General features: G+C 46.8%; 1 protein-coding gene across 1 annotated transcript; it reads right to left on the bottom strand.

Annotated features, from left to right (window-relative positions):
- Positions 1 to 94: 94 nt before the first annotated feature.
- Positions 95 to 15,586, bottom strand: wdr62 (WD repeat domain 62; the record flags this gene model as incomplete). Its single annotated transcript, XM_084447767.1, has 31 exons — positions 15,468 to 15,586; positions 15,167 to 15,258; positions 15,009 to 15,071; positions 14,815 to 14,872; positions 13,952 to 14,122; positions 13,527 to 13,664; positions 13,212 to 13,394; positions 12,940 to 13,100; positions 12,583 to 12,772; positions 12,310 to 12,477; positions 12,005 to 12,168; positions 11,535 to 11,626; positions 8,915 to 9,040; positions 8,732 to 8,802; positions 8,510 to 8,631; positions 8,319 to 8,394; positions 8,101 to 8,212; positions 7,806 to 7,869; positions 7,575 to 7,700; positions 7,181 to 7,302; positions 7,013 to 7,080; positions 6,616 to 6,903; positions 6,312 to 6,469; positions 6,089 to 6,228; positions 5,422 to 5,544; positions 5,113 to 5,224; positions 4,666 to 4,765; positions 4,420 to 4,486; positions 662 to 1,453; positions 464 to 558; positions 95 to 346 (listed from the first exon to the last, which is right to left on the bottom strand). Exons 1-31 carry the CDS (start codon positions 15,573 to 15,575, stop codon positions 95 to 97), a joined length of 4,602 nt encoding a protein of 1,533 aa, XP_084303893.1. The 5' UTR covers positions 15,576 to 15,586.
- Between the last annotated feature and the right edge of the window lie 250 nt (positions 15,587 to 15,836).

Here is a 15,836-nt window from a genome sequence, read left to right as displayed (position 1 = left end):
AAAAAGGTCACTATAGTGTGGAATTCATGGTGGAATGAAAGCCTGTTTAAAATGTAAACAACGGTTAGAAGCAGAACTTTCCATTAGGCGGTCCTCAGTGGCAGTCCATCTTTTTCTCTGCGATTCGTAACAACATATCCGAGTACTTTTCTAACAGGGCCACGGTCCTGTCATCCCTCAGCTGGCGCCCAGGTGACTGATCAACAGGAGAGCCGCCTGCCTTGCATGCTGACCGGCCGTCCTCTGGGCACACTGAGTCCAGTTCCCGCCGGGCCTCTGCGAAGGCCTCCTTCAGAATGGCCGACATCTGCGACTGCTGCTCCGAGCTGTCTGACATGGAGCACACCTACAGAAAGACAGGGACAGGTCCAGAACTTACAGCAGAGCTCGGCATGATTTATAAGACATAAAAGCAACTTGGGCTTGGATAAGGTTCTGCACACTCCTGAATTATCAAGCTTACCCTGTTGTAAAAGTTGGCTGCTCTCCTCATGGTGCTCCTCAACTCTTCGACAACCTGGTTACACACCTGGAGGTTGACAGTCTCATCTGAACAATCTGTGAGGAACAGAACATACGGCACAGCATGGTAAACAGAGATGTTCCCTGTGTTCGATGTCTACATTCCCCCGAGTGGCGACGAGCAGATGAACGGTCTAACCTGCGCTGGAGGCGTCCGATTGTTCCCCTAAGCCTTCTGACGGAGGGGCGCCATCCCCAGGCAGAGGGGAGGAGGGACTGGACCGCTGCAGTTGTGTCTGCGGCCCTCCCGCCTCCCTCCGTGTCTCGGTCAGCACAACTGTGGCATGGTCCAGGCTGTGCGGTCGCGCAGTTCCCCTGGGCGTCAGGCTCTCTTCAATGCTGCTGATGCACTTCTTGCCTTCCTTGCCCAGCGAGCGCATCTCTGTGGGCGTCACCAGGGCTGGGCGGCGAGGTGAGTCCACTGTACGCTGCCGTGCCTTGTGGGACATGGGCGACACGGAGGCGAGGAGGGTGGGGCATTCGGGTGCGGCCAAGTCCAGGTGGAGAGCAGCTCTTGCGCTGTGATTGCCAGGAGCAGGAGAAGGAGGAGGAGTACACCCCAGTGATGAAGGCAAGATGGAGGGGGTAGAGGTGGAGGAGAGAGCCACGGGTGGGTGTGCTGAGGGAGGGAGGTTCTCTTTGCAGTCCTGGTCTGAGTTCAGATCCTGGACGGACGACGCCTGGCCTTCGATAGGCTTGCTAGGCTGCTCGTCTGTGGGAGAGATATTCAGGCCCTCGCCCACAGAGTTGCTCTGGGACATCTTGGCCCGGGAGCTGGCTGTGGTGCCCATGTAGCTCTGGCGGGATGGCCGGGTCAGGAGCTCCTTGTCCAGGCCCGGGAGGGAGCCTATCTGGCCAGAGCTGGCAGGGTCAGTCTGGGAATCATTGTTCTGAGAGCTGCACTGTGATGACAGAGCCTTGCCTGTAATGTCTGGTGGATTATAAAGAACAAAAAAATCAGGATTGGCTTCAAGAGGGTGTAAGCTATAGAAACCAAAACACACCTGTGGTCCCAAATTCAACCAACACCTGAAGTGAAAAATCAACACATTTACCACCGGAGATTAAGGAAAACCCAATGCAAGTCCAGTGTAATTTGAGATTTGAGAATTTGAGAATAGAAAGAATAGACACTAGCTTCCCTAAGAGGAGTGCATCACACCAAATCATCGCATTGTGGATCCCATGGCCATGTTAATGGTTTGACACTTGCACGCACGCACACACGCACACAGACCTCCCAGGGAGTCTCTCCAGTGGATTACAGCTATGGTTTTGCGGCTGCAGAGAGGCCGAGGGTGGGGTTTGGGGATCTTCTGGGCCGGGACTGTGGCGCCGCATCTCTTTAGCGCCGCCGGACAATGACACCTGACAGCTCTGTCTGGATCAGCCGGTGGTGAGAGCCATGTCAGACCACACCGTCACACATGCCAAATGAGTCTAGGCCTACAGGCCCTACTGTCAGTATGAGTCAGGGAGGTGATACGTCCCGCTGACAAATTTCCCCGTTTGTATCGGGAGGGGAAGAGACAGTAAAACCTTCTGAGAAAATAAGGTCTGACATTTTGTTGATCCTGAATACAAAATCTAGAATTATAACTGTACCTAGAGAGAGGGTAATATAAAAAATGATATATCATCGCATACACTTCAGACATTTCCCCCCGACTAAGGATGGGTATCGTTAGGATTTTATCGATACCGGTGTCGATACCGATATTGCTTATTGACACCGATACTTATGGATACTACTCTACCACTTTGGGACACTGCCTGGGATGATGTTTCTGTCTCAGTTGGCCTTCATTTACATAGTGGACTGTCACTGTAATATAGGGATCCTGTGTGATACTTGTTCAGCCATTGCTGGTTTTGGCTACTTTTTACACATTGACAAGCTCAGCTATGTTTCTCTTTTTAACTGAAAAAAACTGGGGTACTGGGGTTAGGGCTGTGGTCATCTCCCTACAGCAGGGGTGCCCAAAACATCAATTGCGATCGACTAGTAGGTTGCAGAAGCTATACTGGTAGATCTCGTGCCATTCAAAAGAAAAGCCATCAAAAAGGCGACTTGATGACGTGTTGAAGGGCCAGCAGTCACGTCACCTCTCGTTGTCCAAATGAGCAACGTTTTCCTCCTGCTAATTTGTAGATTACAAGTGTGAACTGCAGTTTAGCTGAGCATTTTAATGATTAAATCATGCGTGGGCTGATTTCATCATTGTTTAGGCTTGTATGTGTAGCTGATATTAGCTTAGCAAAATCAACCAGAAACTAAAAAAAAGTCAGGATTATGCAACCCTGGCTGATCCATTCAGTGCAAGTCATCAGAGTGTATTGTGCTGTGTGAGTTATTTAAGGGACCATACCTGTCATAGGATTTGATCTCCTTAAACTAGTCACCCAACGTATATCACATTACCGCAATCCATTTTCCGAAGTAAAGCTCATGTTAAAAGATGTTTGCATTTTCGTGTTTTACTTACATTTCAAAAGTTGAACATGATGGCTGTAAAACATATTTTTTAAATTGTTCCCTCGTTGCGCTGACAAACTCGTCCCAGTTAGTTTCAAATAATTTTCAGTAGTTTTCATGTTATATTATTTTGGTTCAAATTCGTTGAACTCCTGCGCTATATTCTCTAATCCACCTACACTAGATTCTCTACCCAGCGCTCCTAGCAACGGCTGCCATGTAAACAGGAAGAAGACAGACCTTTGGCGTAGGCTGTGCAAAGAGGGTTAAAACGAAAATAATAACTACTGAAAATTATTTGAAACTAACAGGGACAAGTTGGTCAGCACAACAAGGGAACAATTTAAAAATATGTTATGAAGCCATCACGTTCAACTTTTGAAATGTAAGTAAAACATGAAAATGCAAATATCTTTTAGTGTGAACTTTACTTCGGAAAATGGATTGCAGTAATGTGATAAACACTGGGTGAGTAGTTTTAGGAGATCACATCATATTTAGACCGGTATGGTCCTTTAAGTAAGTTAATAATAATTGATTTTGAAACAGTAGCCGTATATTATTATTATTGTATGTTGTTATTTTTTTTAAATGGGTTTTCAGCAATGGGATTATTTTTAAGATATGACTAATGACACATGAATTAAAACCTTGCCAAGTGACAGAAGGGCGGAGGTTCCAGGACAGTGAGGTGGGGGCCGCTGCCGGGGCGGGGTTTGGGTGGTAGATTTTGTTGTGCTGGTCATTTTAAAAGTAGCTCACAAGCCCAAAAAGTGTGGGCACTCTTGCCCTACAGTAACAACAGTTAACAGTTGTTGTTGTGTTTTTTTTTTGGGGGGGGCTCCAAGGCAATAATTGGGGAAACACTGTACAGACTTATTTATAATAATGCTAATGAGTGTTACCTGCATCTTTAGCCTGGCTCATCTGCTTCTATCAGCATTAGCATTAGCCGCTTCACTAAAGCAGTCAAACACATTGCACTGCTTCACATTTACCGAATGTGAAATTTGTGTTTTGTGAGGTTGCTGGTGTTGCCCCCTTTGGACACAACTAACTTTTTACATACATTTTTTTTTATTTTAAATTTAGCACCGTCAGTAGATTTGATGAAGTACTGTTTTTTCTGTCCGTCACTATGCCTACTTCTTCGAGAAACAAACAATAACAATGAAACATCACCCGTCACCAGCAGCTTGGTCATGATTAGGGGACAGATGCCAGCTGTAGGCAGATTTATGAAACAAATGTGGCTCCATGAATTTATGAAACGAACGTGTTAAATACTGATAGCAGCATCGTTTGTACATGAGCTTATCAATATTCTGGTACTGACCCCATGATGTACCGGTACCTGAAAATACCAGTTCCCGATACCCATCCCTACGCCTGACAGCTTTGAGTGACAGTACAGTACTCACCACTGGTTTGATTTTCCAGTTGAGAGGAATCTGTGGCAGAGCTCTCGGGACGCTGCTTTGAGTCCACCTGAAAACATCAGCAACCGGTCAGGAAGTGATTTTACACTACGGCTGAATACTCAACCCCTCTGTAAAAGTAAGTAAGTAAGTGACTTGAGTGAGTGAGGGAGTGAGGGAGGGAGGGAGGAAGGAAGGATTTAGAGAATTTAAACAGGGCCTGTGTGTTTTGTTAGCAAGGATCAGTACCTCAGCAGTGCTCAGGGAGGTGCTGGGGGGCAGGCTGCTGGACTCCTCAGAGATCCTGGGGGGTAGGGCTGCTGGGCGTGAGGCTTGGCCAGGACCCATCCTGGAACATCACACAGGAAATAGGAGAACGACAGACTAGATAAAATCATCTCCACAGACAGGGTGTGAGGAAGCATGGTGATGATATTTGTGTCAATATCCGTATTATTGATGTGGTACTTGTTTATTTTATGTGAAGTCAAAGAAAATGTTACAGCCTGAAGTTTTCTAATCTAATCATTCAACAGAAACTGCAAGAAGGAAAGCATTCTCTCCTAACAAAACGTTCTGTGCATCTCTGACATGGAGAGAAAAAGAAAAAAGAAAAAAGTAGCCTGCTGGGGGGGAAAAAGGAATGTGTTGATATTAGTGGAGATCTGGGGTGACCAGAGGGCAGGTGCGACTGACCGGAAGCGGCTCTGGAAGCGAGATAGAAAGCGGGTAGAAATGCTGAGTCGAGGGTTGAGGAAGAGGCTCTCTGTGGGCGGCTGCAGGCTCCGGATGTCCGTGTCAAACTTCTCTGTAGGGGCCAGAGAGCAAAATAACACACCAGAGTCAGAGTGTATGTACAGTACCATGGAAAAAGAGGAGACAATTTACACTTCTATGAAAGGAACACAGCTTTTACACCATGTGTATATATTGACGAAGTCGGGGTTGAATGAACCGGAGAGACATAGAGACATATTAGCTCTTGGGCCACTACAGAAGTCTTACCTTCACTGGCCTGATTGTTGGCCAGAGTAGCAAAGTGACGCAGTAGTGTCTCCTGATCTTCCTCCTCCTCTTCCTCCACCCCAGAGCTGCCATTGGAGCTGATCTGACTGAGGGAGTCCGTGTCTGCGGAGAAGGCAGGACCATATGATGCACTTAACAGACAGAGATAACAAAATGGGTTCGGCTGGGTCGATTTTGACTGCCACACCTTAAAGGTGCAATATGCGGTTTGGCTCAGAAGCACTTTTTGTTAAGATTTTTTTGAAATTCTCATTATATCCTGACAGCAATAAATAAATAAAGTGCTCTGTCACTAAAATGAAATAAATCCATAATCTGTGGAAGTCGCAGGACTGTAAATCCAATCATTTTTGAAACATTTGTTTTCCCCCCATTTTGGAGGAATGGCTTTGGAGGCAGCCCTGAAGGGAGGGACGGGGATTTTGTCGGTTGCATTTTTAAAAATCGTTCAATTATTTTCCTAAGTCTAACAGAGAACCACAAACCGCACACTACACCTTTAAGTCGACCCACAGCTGAGTAGCGGTGGACAGTGAACTCTTGTATAGGCAAATGGCGGTCTGTGACACGCCACGGACATGCTACTGTATATGAGTAGTGCAGCAACCGGTCTATTTGTCAGCACTTATGGAGGAGCCATTCTCACCATCCTGGGGCTGGTCCTGGCTCCCAGCAGAGCCCACACAGCAGGCGCTGTCTGGACTCAGCTCCTCCTCTGCCCATCCTTGCTCCTGTTGCTGGGCCTGGTGCGGCTTGACCTCCCCCAGCGCCCGCACGTCGAATTCACTGCACGCACATACACATCATCAGAATATACAGAAGACAAGATATCTCTCGCTTTGCCACACATACACAAACAAGGACCGTACCCCTCTCCGCCTATGGACAGGGCAGTGCTGTTGGCAGGGTAGAGGATGTAATCGCTCCTCTCTGGTGAGTTCAGCCCCGGAGCAAACGGCTCCTCACTCTCTGGCAGAGGGAGGAAGTTAGGTCTCTCCAGACTGGACCCGAATGTCGCACTTGACCGCTGTACACAACACAGGAACAGGCCAAAGTTAAAGGAGATATCCCCTCAGATAGCATAAACATGACCGCAATATCCACTAGAAATAGATAACTCAGTGTTAACGTATATTTATTTGGAAATAAAATAAAAACTAGTGTATCAATCACCTTGTCCTCTTCCTCCATGTCCACCTCTTCCTCTTCCCCTTCTCCCAGAATGTTGTCCAGACTCTGAGGGTGGAAGTGGGGATCCTCCTCCTCCTCCTCCTCATGCTCCTGCTCTTCCTGGTCCTCCGGCCTGCTGGGGCTGGGAGACAGGGACGGGAGCTGCTGGCTCCTGGCCTCCAGGACGGACCGGAGGACCTGGGGGTCTGACCGCTTTGCCCAGCGACCCCGTGGCTGCTGGGGCCCCAGCTTTGCCTCAGCCGTTGGGGCTGTGGTGCCGAGCGCGCTACCCTGAGAGACAGGCACACAAGATACAACCGGTAAGAAGGGAACTGCATTTTGTCAGCCGGACCCATACAGTCTATTCTCGAGTCTCGTCTAGGCTCGGTTTCCGCCGTACCAGTTTGCGGGCCCAGACGGGCAGTTTTCCGTTGGACTGCAGCACCATGGGATCAGGATCTGGGAAGTCTGGAGGACGCACATCGCAGAGCAGGGATAAATATTTCTGAAAACTGCCCGAAATCCAAACCCCAGATTCAAGCTCCCCCAGTTCAACCGGTCCTCTGACCGTATGTGATGTCCAATCTGGCAGGGGTCTGGGGCTCCTCCTCCTCCATCTTGGCCATCTCCCCTTCTGCCTCCAACATCGGGGGCAGCTGGCTGACAGGTACCGTGATGAAGGTCTCTCTCCTAGGCGCGTAAGCACACACACACACATACAAACACACAAATTCTAACAAGCAGTACCTATCCAGCTGAAAACCGCCAATTAGCCTACAACCCCCCCATGGGAAGTTAGATAACAGGAACCAATTAGCATGCTATGGGGTCATGAGGGATAGTGTCTTAAAAGTGACAGAGAAAATCCCTCAGAAATACAGAGGCAGCGCTGTTGGCAGATGACTGAGGCGCAGTCTATAAAACTGCAATGAAGGAATGAGGCATGTGGTAGCGTAGACTACCTGATATGTTGCTGTTTGGTGGGGGGTACGGCTGAGATTCTCAGCCCTGCTCTCTGCCTCCTCTCGTCCAGCTTCTTCCTCATAGATTTGGTCATCTGGGAGTCCAGCCTCCACACAAACACACAGCTGGAAGGGGACAAACACAGCACTGTAACATTATCTTACAGCCTAGTGAACACTGTGTAGCTAAAGAAGGTCTAGCAAAGAAAGATTTCCGTTAACTGTGTTTACCTGTCACCAGATACCGTGATGAGGTGCCTGCAGTCCTGGCTGAATTTCATACCAGTTACGATCTCTATGGGGATTAGAGGAGATAGCAGGGGCTCAGAGGAAATATTTGTAACCGTGATAAGACAGGGAGTGCAATTTATACACCATAAGACAAGCTATGGCCCATGGCTGCCACGGAAACCAAACTAAACATAGTGCCTGGGCATTGTGTTTAGTTTGGTTTCCATGGCAGCCACGAGCCATAGCTTGTCTTGTGTTATGAAGTATAAATTAGGGATACGAGGCCGGCGCATACCTGAGTGTCCAAATAAGGTGGCCACACACTCCCCCGACTCGTAGTCAAAAATGCAGATGTTCTTGTCAGAGCAACTTGTGGCTAGGTACATGCCAGACGGGTCTATCTGAACCTGTTCCCAAAAGAGAAACAGCTCAAGAATAAGCATATGCACAGTAGAAAAGCTTTGAGTTGACAAGCACGGTTGTCAATGTGCAGGGTACTATTCCCGACCTTACCTTAAGAAGTGTGCCTTCATCACTGGTGGAGCCCTTGAAGCACTTTTTCATTTTCCCACTCTTCACATTATAGACTCTATAGTGGGAGGAATGATGCTGCTTTAAGGTCCATCCTAATAAGATGTTCCGCACAGTCGGACCTGTTATCACTGTTTGGAAATGGCTTGTGTGTGTGTGTCTGGCCACGGTACCTGATATTCCTGTCCTGGCAGGCAATGGCAGTGTGTGCACATGTGGCGTCCAGGTCCATGTCATACAGGGTGGTCTTCTCCACCACATGGTGGGTCCGGGAGAAGTTGAGGCCCTCAGTAGTCTGGACAAGGATGGATACACAAAATCATCCAATTCAGACCTCCTCACATACAGCTGTCAGGTGTAACATACAGACAAGGCCCTGTCAACCAGTGAGCTACCTTTTCAGCTGTGCGGAAGTAGATGCTCTTGTCTGCGCCGCAGCTCACCATACGCACGTCTGGGCTCACACCTGCAAAGCTACACCATGAGACTCGCGGTGACACAAGACATTTCCGAGGAAGCTAATCGACACAAACTCTCAGAGGATCTCAAACCCTCAGAGGGTTGTCCCCACCACAGACCTGTGAACTTGATGGCGGTGATGGAGGCCGAGTGGTCGTAGACGGTCTGCTCCAGGCTGTAGTTGCGCTCCATGTTGAAGACGTGAATGAGGCGGTCTCTGCTCGCAGACGCCAGCAGGCGGAGGCCTGGGACAGAGAAAACAGTGCCATGAGCTTCTATTAAATCGTCCTTAAGTTTGGATTACAGGTGAGTGCTGATACTTCATTTTATCTGAACGTTTACTAGACCGTGCACCCGACAAGACTGTTTTATTGAGTCGGGCTTGCACCTACTTTTTTTCTACAGAGAAAACAGTCGCCAGTTTCCATCAAGAGACTTCGTTCTTGCTGTATAAATGTTAAAGTGGCTGTCTTTGGCCCCACCTTTTGGCAACAAGCAGTAATTGCAGGAGTTCTTGAACCACCAATCACGTCACCTGTGTGTTGCTACTGAATAAAGCGTGGGAATGTCACCACAGACACCCACTTCACAAAACTTGGCAATGCCGCAAATGGAAAGGCTTTCATGAATGGGGAATAAGCCTGAATCAGCAATAGAGAGGCCAAATGGACATGGATGGCCCATTTCCACCGGACCAAAAAGTACTAGGGCTGAGTATCGATTTGAATTTCAAGAATCGATTCTATTCAGATTCACAAGGTTCAGAATCGATTAACACGATTTGATTCAATATCAATTCGGTTAGTGTTACTGAAACCTTTTTTTTTTTTTAGCTGTAACCTTAATTACATGACTGACAAGTTATGCAACAAATCAACAGGCCTGCTACAGCTGGGTATCGATACTGATTTCCAAAAATGAATGAATGAATGAATCATTGTATGAATTAATGAACTATTCATTCCTTCATTTATTCATTAAATAAAAGATCGATTTTGGGATTCATGAATCGATTCTTAATCATTTGATTTTTTTTTAACCCAGCCCTAAAAAGTACCTACGCAACTCTACTTGCTTTTTTGGGCTTTCCACTGTGCAAAAGGCGCTTAGAGGCGAGACTCTAAAGCCACTTTTTAGGACTTGCTCTGTCGAGGTTCTAAGCGAGCTGTATGTAGCGAGGTCATGTCATTGCAGAATGCTGATTGGTCAGAGAAAGGTCTCTTGTTGATACTAGCTTGCTTCAGTGAAGCTCAAGGTGCCACGCCTCCCGAAATATAGTAGCCAATCAATACAAGATTGATCTAGAAAAAACAGTTGTGTTCATACAGTATGTGTGGTATTTATTCATTTGGTAGACTCCCGCACCCACACTAAGTACCACTCAAACAAGGAAATGATTTGGCATAAAAGCATGGAATTTGCAGATGTTTAGGCTTAATCTGTCATGGAACAAATATTTTTTCCAGCAAAAAATATGTTATTACAAGATTGATTGATCTAGGAAAGCAGTTTTATGTTTGATTGTATTTACGTGTGCTATTTATTCCATTTTGCGATCTCCATTACTCTCAGTAGTGGAGCCAGGCAATTCCTCATTGGTTGCATGTTGAAAGGGAAAACCCCTCTATATGAGGTCACACGGCGTTGCTATGACGACCAGTTACATTTAAGAGGATATTATTTTGGTGGGAAAGAGCAGAAAATAAGATGAGTCAAGTTGACCTGGTACCACGCTATGGAAATGGAGAATTATTTATATGAAAACCCTCGAGACTGCCACTTCAAGACTATGGTTACTGGTTGATGGAAGGTATCCTAAGTAGGGTTGGAAAATTCTGGGAATATTCAAAGTTGGAAACTTTCCATGGGAATTAACAGGAATTTAAGGGAATTAAAGTCACACTGAAAAAAGCATTTATATAAACATTTTTTTGTTATAAGCAGAAATGCAGGCAAACATTTCCAATACAAATTTTTAAAATGACATTTTGCTTAATCCATTTGTGAGTAGACCTTTAATGGATTCTACAGCCCTCTCCGTGTGCAGGATGCTAGGAATTAGCTGTGCATGGGGTGGAAGAATGCACTACACATGAGATGGATGAATGCACAGTACAGGGTTAAAATTCAATTGAATTTGCATTAAATCAGGTTGTTTTAACCAAGATCATGCTGCAAGATCTAAAATAGCATTTTATGTTACATTTATGCTACATTTAAGTTCCCTGTTATAGGGGCCTGCGGTGGTGTAGTGGTCTAATGCATTGTGTTCCAGTGCAGCTGCCCACCGGAAACTAGTCGTCTCGCCAGATCCGAGCATGGCCGGATCCCAGAGGAAGCGGCCCATTGGGCCACCGTTCTCTGTAGGTCGTTAGTTTAATCTCGGTTTGAGAGTTCATCACACAACAGCAACCCTGTCTGGTGTTGGAATTACGGTTGCGATCTGAGATAGTCAAGAGTTGCTGACCGGCCGGGTTGTGTGACGAATCCTCAACTGTTAGTAGGGGGTAATTGGACACTAGGTCAGGGTCAATTGAATACCAAATTGGATGAAAACAGGATTTTGTATATAACATTTTTAAAAAGAAATAGTTGAAAACAGCTGTTATAGGCTACAAAAAAGCTCAAAATTCCCAAGCTTAAATTCCCATGGAAAATTTCTGGAAAGTTTCCGGACATTTACCGGAAATGTTCTGCCCCTTTGCAGCCCTAATCCTAAAACAGGCCAAGTCCTCTCACCGGTCTCTACTGGGGAGAACTCCAGACATAGCACCTCGGAGTCATGGGCCTCGATCTTCAGGAGCTCATCCATGAACTGCAGACCAAAGATACTGTGGACAGAGGAGAGCACGTTATCGATAGGTCTGGACGGCCTGAGCTAGTCAGCATTCTGCGTGTACATATCAGGGCAGTGTGACAGGGAAGAACAGGAATTAAGCACCCGCACACTGGAATAAGCTCCCTTGTGGTTTTATTCTTGTGCAACATTTTGACACACAAAAAAGGGGGGAAAAAAGTCTTCCGTCAGGCATGATGATCAAAACCCTGAGGGAGCGCATTCCTGTGTGCGGGTGTTTATTTCCTGTTTCATACTCTGCTCTTGTATCCTGCACCTGGTTGATTCGTTTTGATGTGCATGCACTAGCCACCTTTCTGCAGTGCGAACGGGGAACTCTGCACGCATGCTGTGAGCGCTGTCTGGTTCTCACCGTAGGTTGCCACTGCGGTCTCCCGCGGCGAGGTGTTGTCCATCAGGACTGATGCCCAGGACCCTGATGCCGGACTTGCCGTCCATGCAGCCCCCGTCACCTCGCTCGGCCTCCACCTGCAGATGCTGGGTGTCCTCCCCGACGTACACAATCCTCATCAGGTCCTGTCTCCGTCAATCACACAGAGGGAGAAAGACGATCAGAGACACTAAATACAGAACACGCTCTAGTGGACCGCTAGTACTATAGATCCTAGGTGTGTTCTAGAAGAGGCATGTGGTGCACAAGCCGGCTTGGGCACGTACGTGGCTGTAGAGGTTGCGGAGGCAGCTGGGACCCAAGGCGCTGGTCTGACCCTGGCTCTGCAGGGGGTCGCTGTGCCACAGCCGGATGGTGTTGTCTGAGGAGCAGGTGAGGAAGGCTCCCGGGGGCAGACTGGCCAGCAATGGCTCCTCCCCCATATCAGGGTAGGTCTGATATAAAAACAACACGCAGGCGAAAAAGAATAGGGACAGAATAAAGGCTCGGCTCTCTCGATTAGTGTGCGGATGTGGCCGTGATGCAAAACCACCACCCACCTCTACACTCCAGACACAGCCGCTGTGGTAGAGGGCAGAGTAGACTTTCCCCACATTCCGGATGTCACGCACATCCCACACATACACGCTGTGGTCGTTATACACACAGGTCAGGTGACTTGTAATGGGGTCAAAGGTCAGTGCCAGGGTATCGGGGTACTCCGCCTCTGGGTTGGCAGCAAACAGGTGCCTGGAGAGGTAAAGGAGAGCGAGACAGTCTATACAGGGGCAGTGTTAATGTTATACATTCAGATGTTCTTACAATATCCCTTTTGCTTGTGCTCTAATCTTGCTTAAGGCAATGGAGCATGCGGTTTCATATATGACTATGACTGTGTGTGTGTATTCTGTACTCACCCTGGCTGGACACCCTGGGTGATGTCTACCCCAAGACAGTGGGGTCGGTGTAGAGTATTAATATAATGGAGGTTAAGGGGGTTGAAGACCCTGATGGTACCATCTGCACATCCACAAAAGATGTAGGCCTCGCTCACAGACAGACATCGGGCAGATGTGGTCTGTGAAGAGATGAGAAAAGCACCCATTGATTAGATTACCAGGCATGGCAGATCCATCAATCAGAAGCACACCTGAGCCACTTTAAGAGAGATCCTTAGAGAGATCCTGACCTTGAGGTCAACCCAGGAGTCCAGCGTCCTGCTGCTGTTAAACTGGCACAGCAGGCCTGAGCTGGTGATGCAGTAGGTGCTGCTAGCCATTTTGCCCCTCCCACACGCCAATCCACAGAACATGCTGTTCCTCTGCTCTCCCAGCAACCCTGACCGACCAATCAAGGGCACCGTGCTGTTGACCTGGGGGAGGAGTCAGGAGGATTGCCACAACAACAGTGTCAATGTCATTCAGAGACGATGCAACACTGTCGACACTACATCAATAGAGTAGTATTCATCATCAGCGTCTTCTCCGAGGCAGCTGTTCCTTACCCGTCTTTCCTTGGACGCGTCCAGGTACCAGAACTTGATATGTCTGTTTCCTGCCGTGACGAAGTAGCTGTTGTCCTCAGAGAAGGACACTGACTGAACTCTGCTTGACACCTTGTTCGAAGCAATTAGAGTTCCTTTCTGCACTCAAAACAAACACAGACCAAAACTCAAAAATGTGTTATTTGGCTGGTGGACTTGTCATCTCAAAGAGTTACTGCTGCTTTGAGCAAAACTGCCGTCAAGAAAGAAAAGCATTTGAACTGTTATCCTAGATGTGTGTAAAATGCACTGAAAGCCAAGTAGCATATTTTTCATAGCCCTTTTAGAACAAGACAAATGTATTAATTGAGGAAAAAATTATACTGTATTCTGCAGCTCTAGGTAGTTCAAGTCTGTAGTTGACATCCTGGGTCTCCACTACTCACCCTCCACTCCCAGACGTTGACCGTCATGTCGTGCTGATAGCCCACAGACACTATGTAGCTACTGTTGGTGGAAAAGGCCACACAGGCCACTCCATACTTGTGGCACTGGACCTCTGCCACCTGTGTCCTCTCTGCCACGTCCCACACTCGCACAAAGGGCATATGGCCACTCTGCCCAGAGACAAAGATAGAGATAGAAGCACAAGTGAATCAGCAGGGAGACATGGGAATGAAGCTGGATACCATGTCAAATAATCTGATACTACTGGAGCTGGGGGGGAGACAACCTTCAAAAGACAAAGTCAATACTAAAACATCAGTGCACTAACTTGAAAAAAACATTAAGCAAATTCCAATACAACTGCTTTGCCCACACTAGGAAATGAGAAGTGCTTAGCATAGCACACTGAAGAGAGTTGTATATCTCTGTTGCCAAAACAATCTAAAAATAGATTCACTTCTAGCTAGAAATTTAGGCCAATCTCATGTCATCATGAGATCCAGAGTGAAAACATTGTTGTCATTAGGGATAGCCGCCTACATTTGTAAGGCCAGTTCCTGTAGCAGCGTATATTGCACCCCAAAAATAGATGACTGGATTATAAAAACTCAGCCAGGCACAATAATGTTTCATTAGTACTTCTGACTTCAAGGAGCAACAGACCTTCACCAGGACCTAATCTACAAAATTCACATTACAATTCCACTACATGACCATTCATACAACATTCACCCTCCAACTGTATACGCACATCATCAATCAACATGGTCATGATAGGCTGTCTTAACATATACACATACAGCAAAGTGCACATATGCCAAACAAATCTTATTTTGACTCACGAACATTTCCAAGCACTTACCTCACCAGTGACTAAATATTTTCCATCCTGAGAGAAGGCCAAGGCAGTGAAGGTTTTTCTGGGAAACACAAACACAGAACTGACTTGATGGCACTCCTTGTTACATTAGAATCAAATTGTACTCCAATAACTCAACCAGACATTCACTGAATCCTAACAGAGACGACATGCGCAGGCACGCACACACAGTATACCTTGATGTATTGAGGACGTGGATCTGTTTGTTTTTCTTTGGGTGAAGGATCACAATTACACAACTGAAAAACACAAAAGTCACAGAAGCGAATTCTCAGCATAGCCTACTAAGACCATAATCAGTGTTTGCACTCAATAAAGCTCAGTCTACACTTACCCTGCTGGATAGGCAACTAAACCCGAGTTGGGGTCGCAGGTCAAGCCACTACCATTGGAGGTGGTGATTCCCAGGACTCTCTCAAGAACAACCTGCAATGTCCAGCAATTTAACTTCCATCACATAGGCTACCTTAGCTAATGTTTGCAATTCTGAGCAGTTTACTTGTGCTAGAGTATAATAATCTATTTAATGTATATAACGTTATATAGATGAAGTGCAGTGGCTAGTCATCACCTGAACTTCACCTGAACAACACAAACACGAAACATGGCATGAGACCAAATTCTGTTTCCTTTACCCGATTGTGAGAAGTCCGTCTTTGGTTTTGCCGAACTTTTCTCCGCACATTTATGGTCGCACTGCCATTGTTCACATTACTAGTCACTTTTCTAACCCTCGAAATCATATTGCAACCTCCGTACGATCCCTCTGCCATGGTGCGCTAACGTTATGTTGTTGATAATATAGCTAACTTTAGCTCATTCGACGCTGATGATAAAACTTTACTAGACCCGCGACAGCTAGAGGTCTGTGTTCAAATTAGCTAGTGCTAGCTAGTGCTAACTAACTTTACTAGTTTTAGCTAGCTAGAGCCTTTCAGCTAGCAGGCTAAATTCGCCGGCAGGACAATGCTGCCAATGTTAGCGAATATGACAGAAGTCTGTTG

This window comes from Borostomias antarcticus (assembly GCF_949987555.1).
Source record: "Borostomias antarcticus genome assembly, chromosome: 1".
Classification (NCBI taxonomy): domain Eukaryota; kingdom Metazoa; phylum Chordata; class Actinopteri; order Stomiiformes; family Stomiidae; genus Borostomias; species Borostomias antarcticus.
The sequence above is the reverse complement of the archived record's forward strand: the minus strand, read 5'-3'. Positions and strand labels throughout refer to the sequence as shown.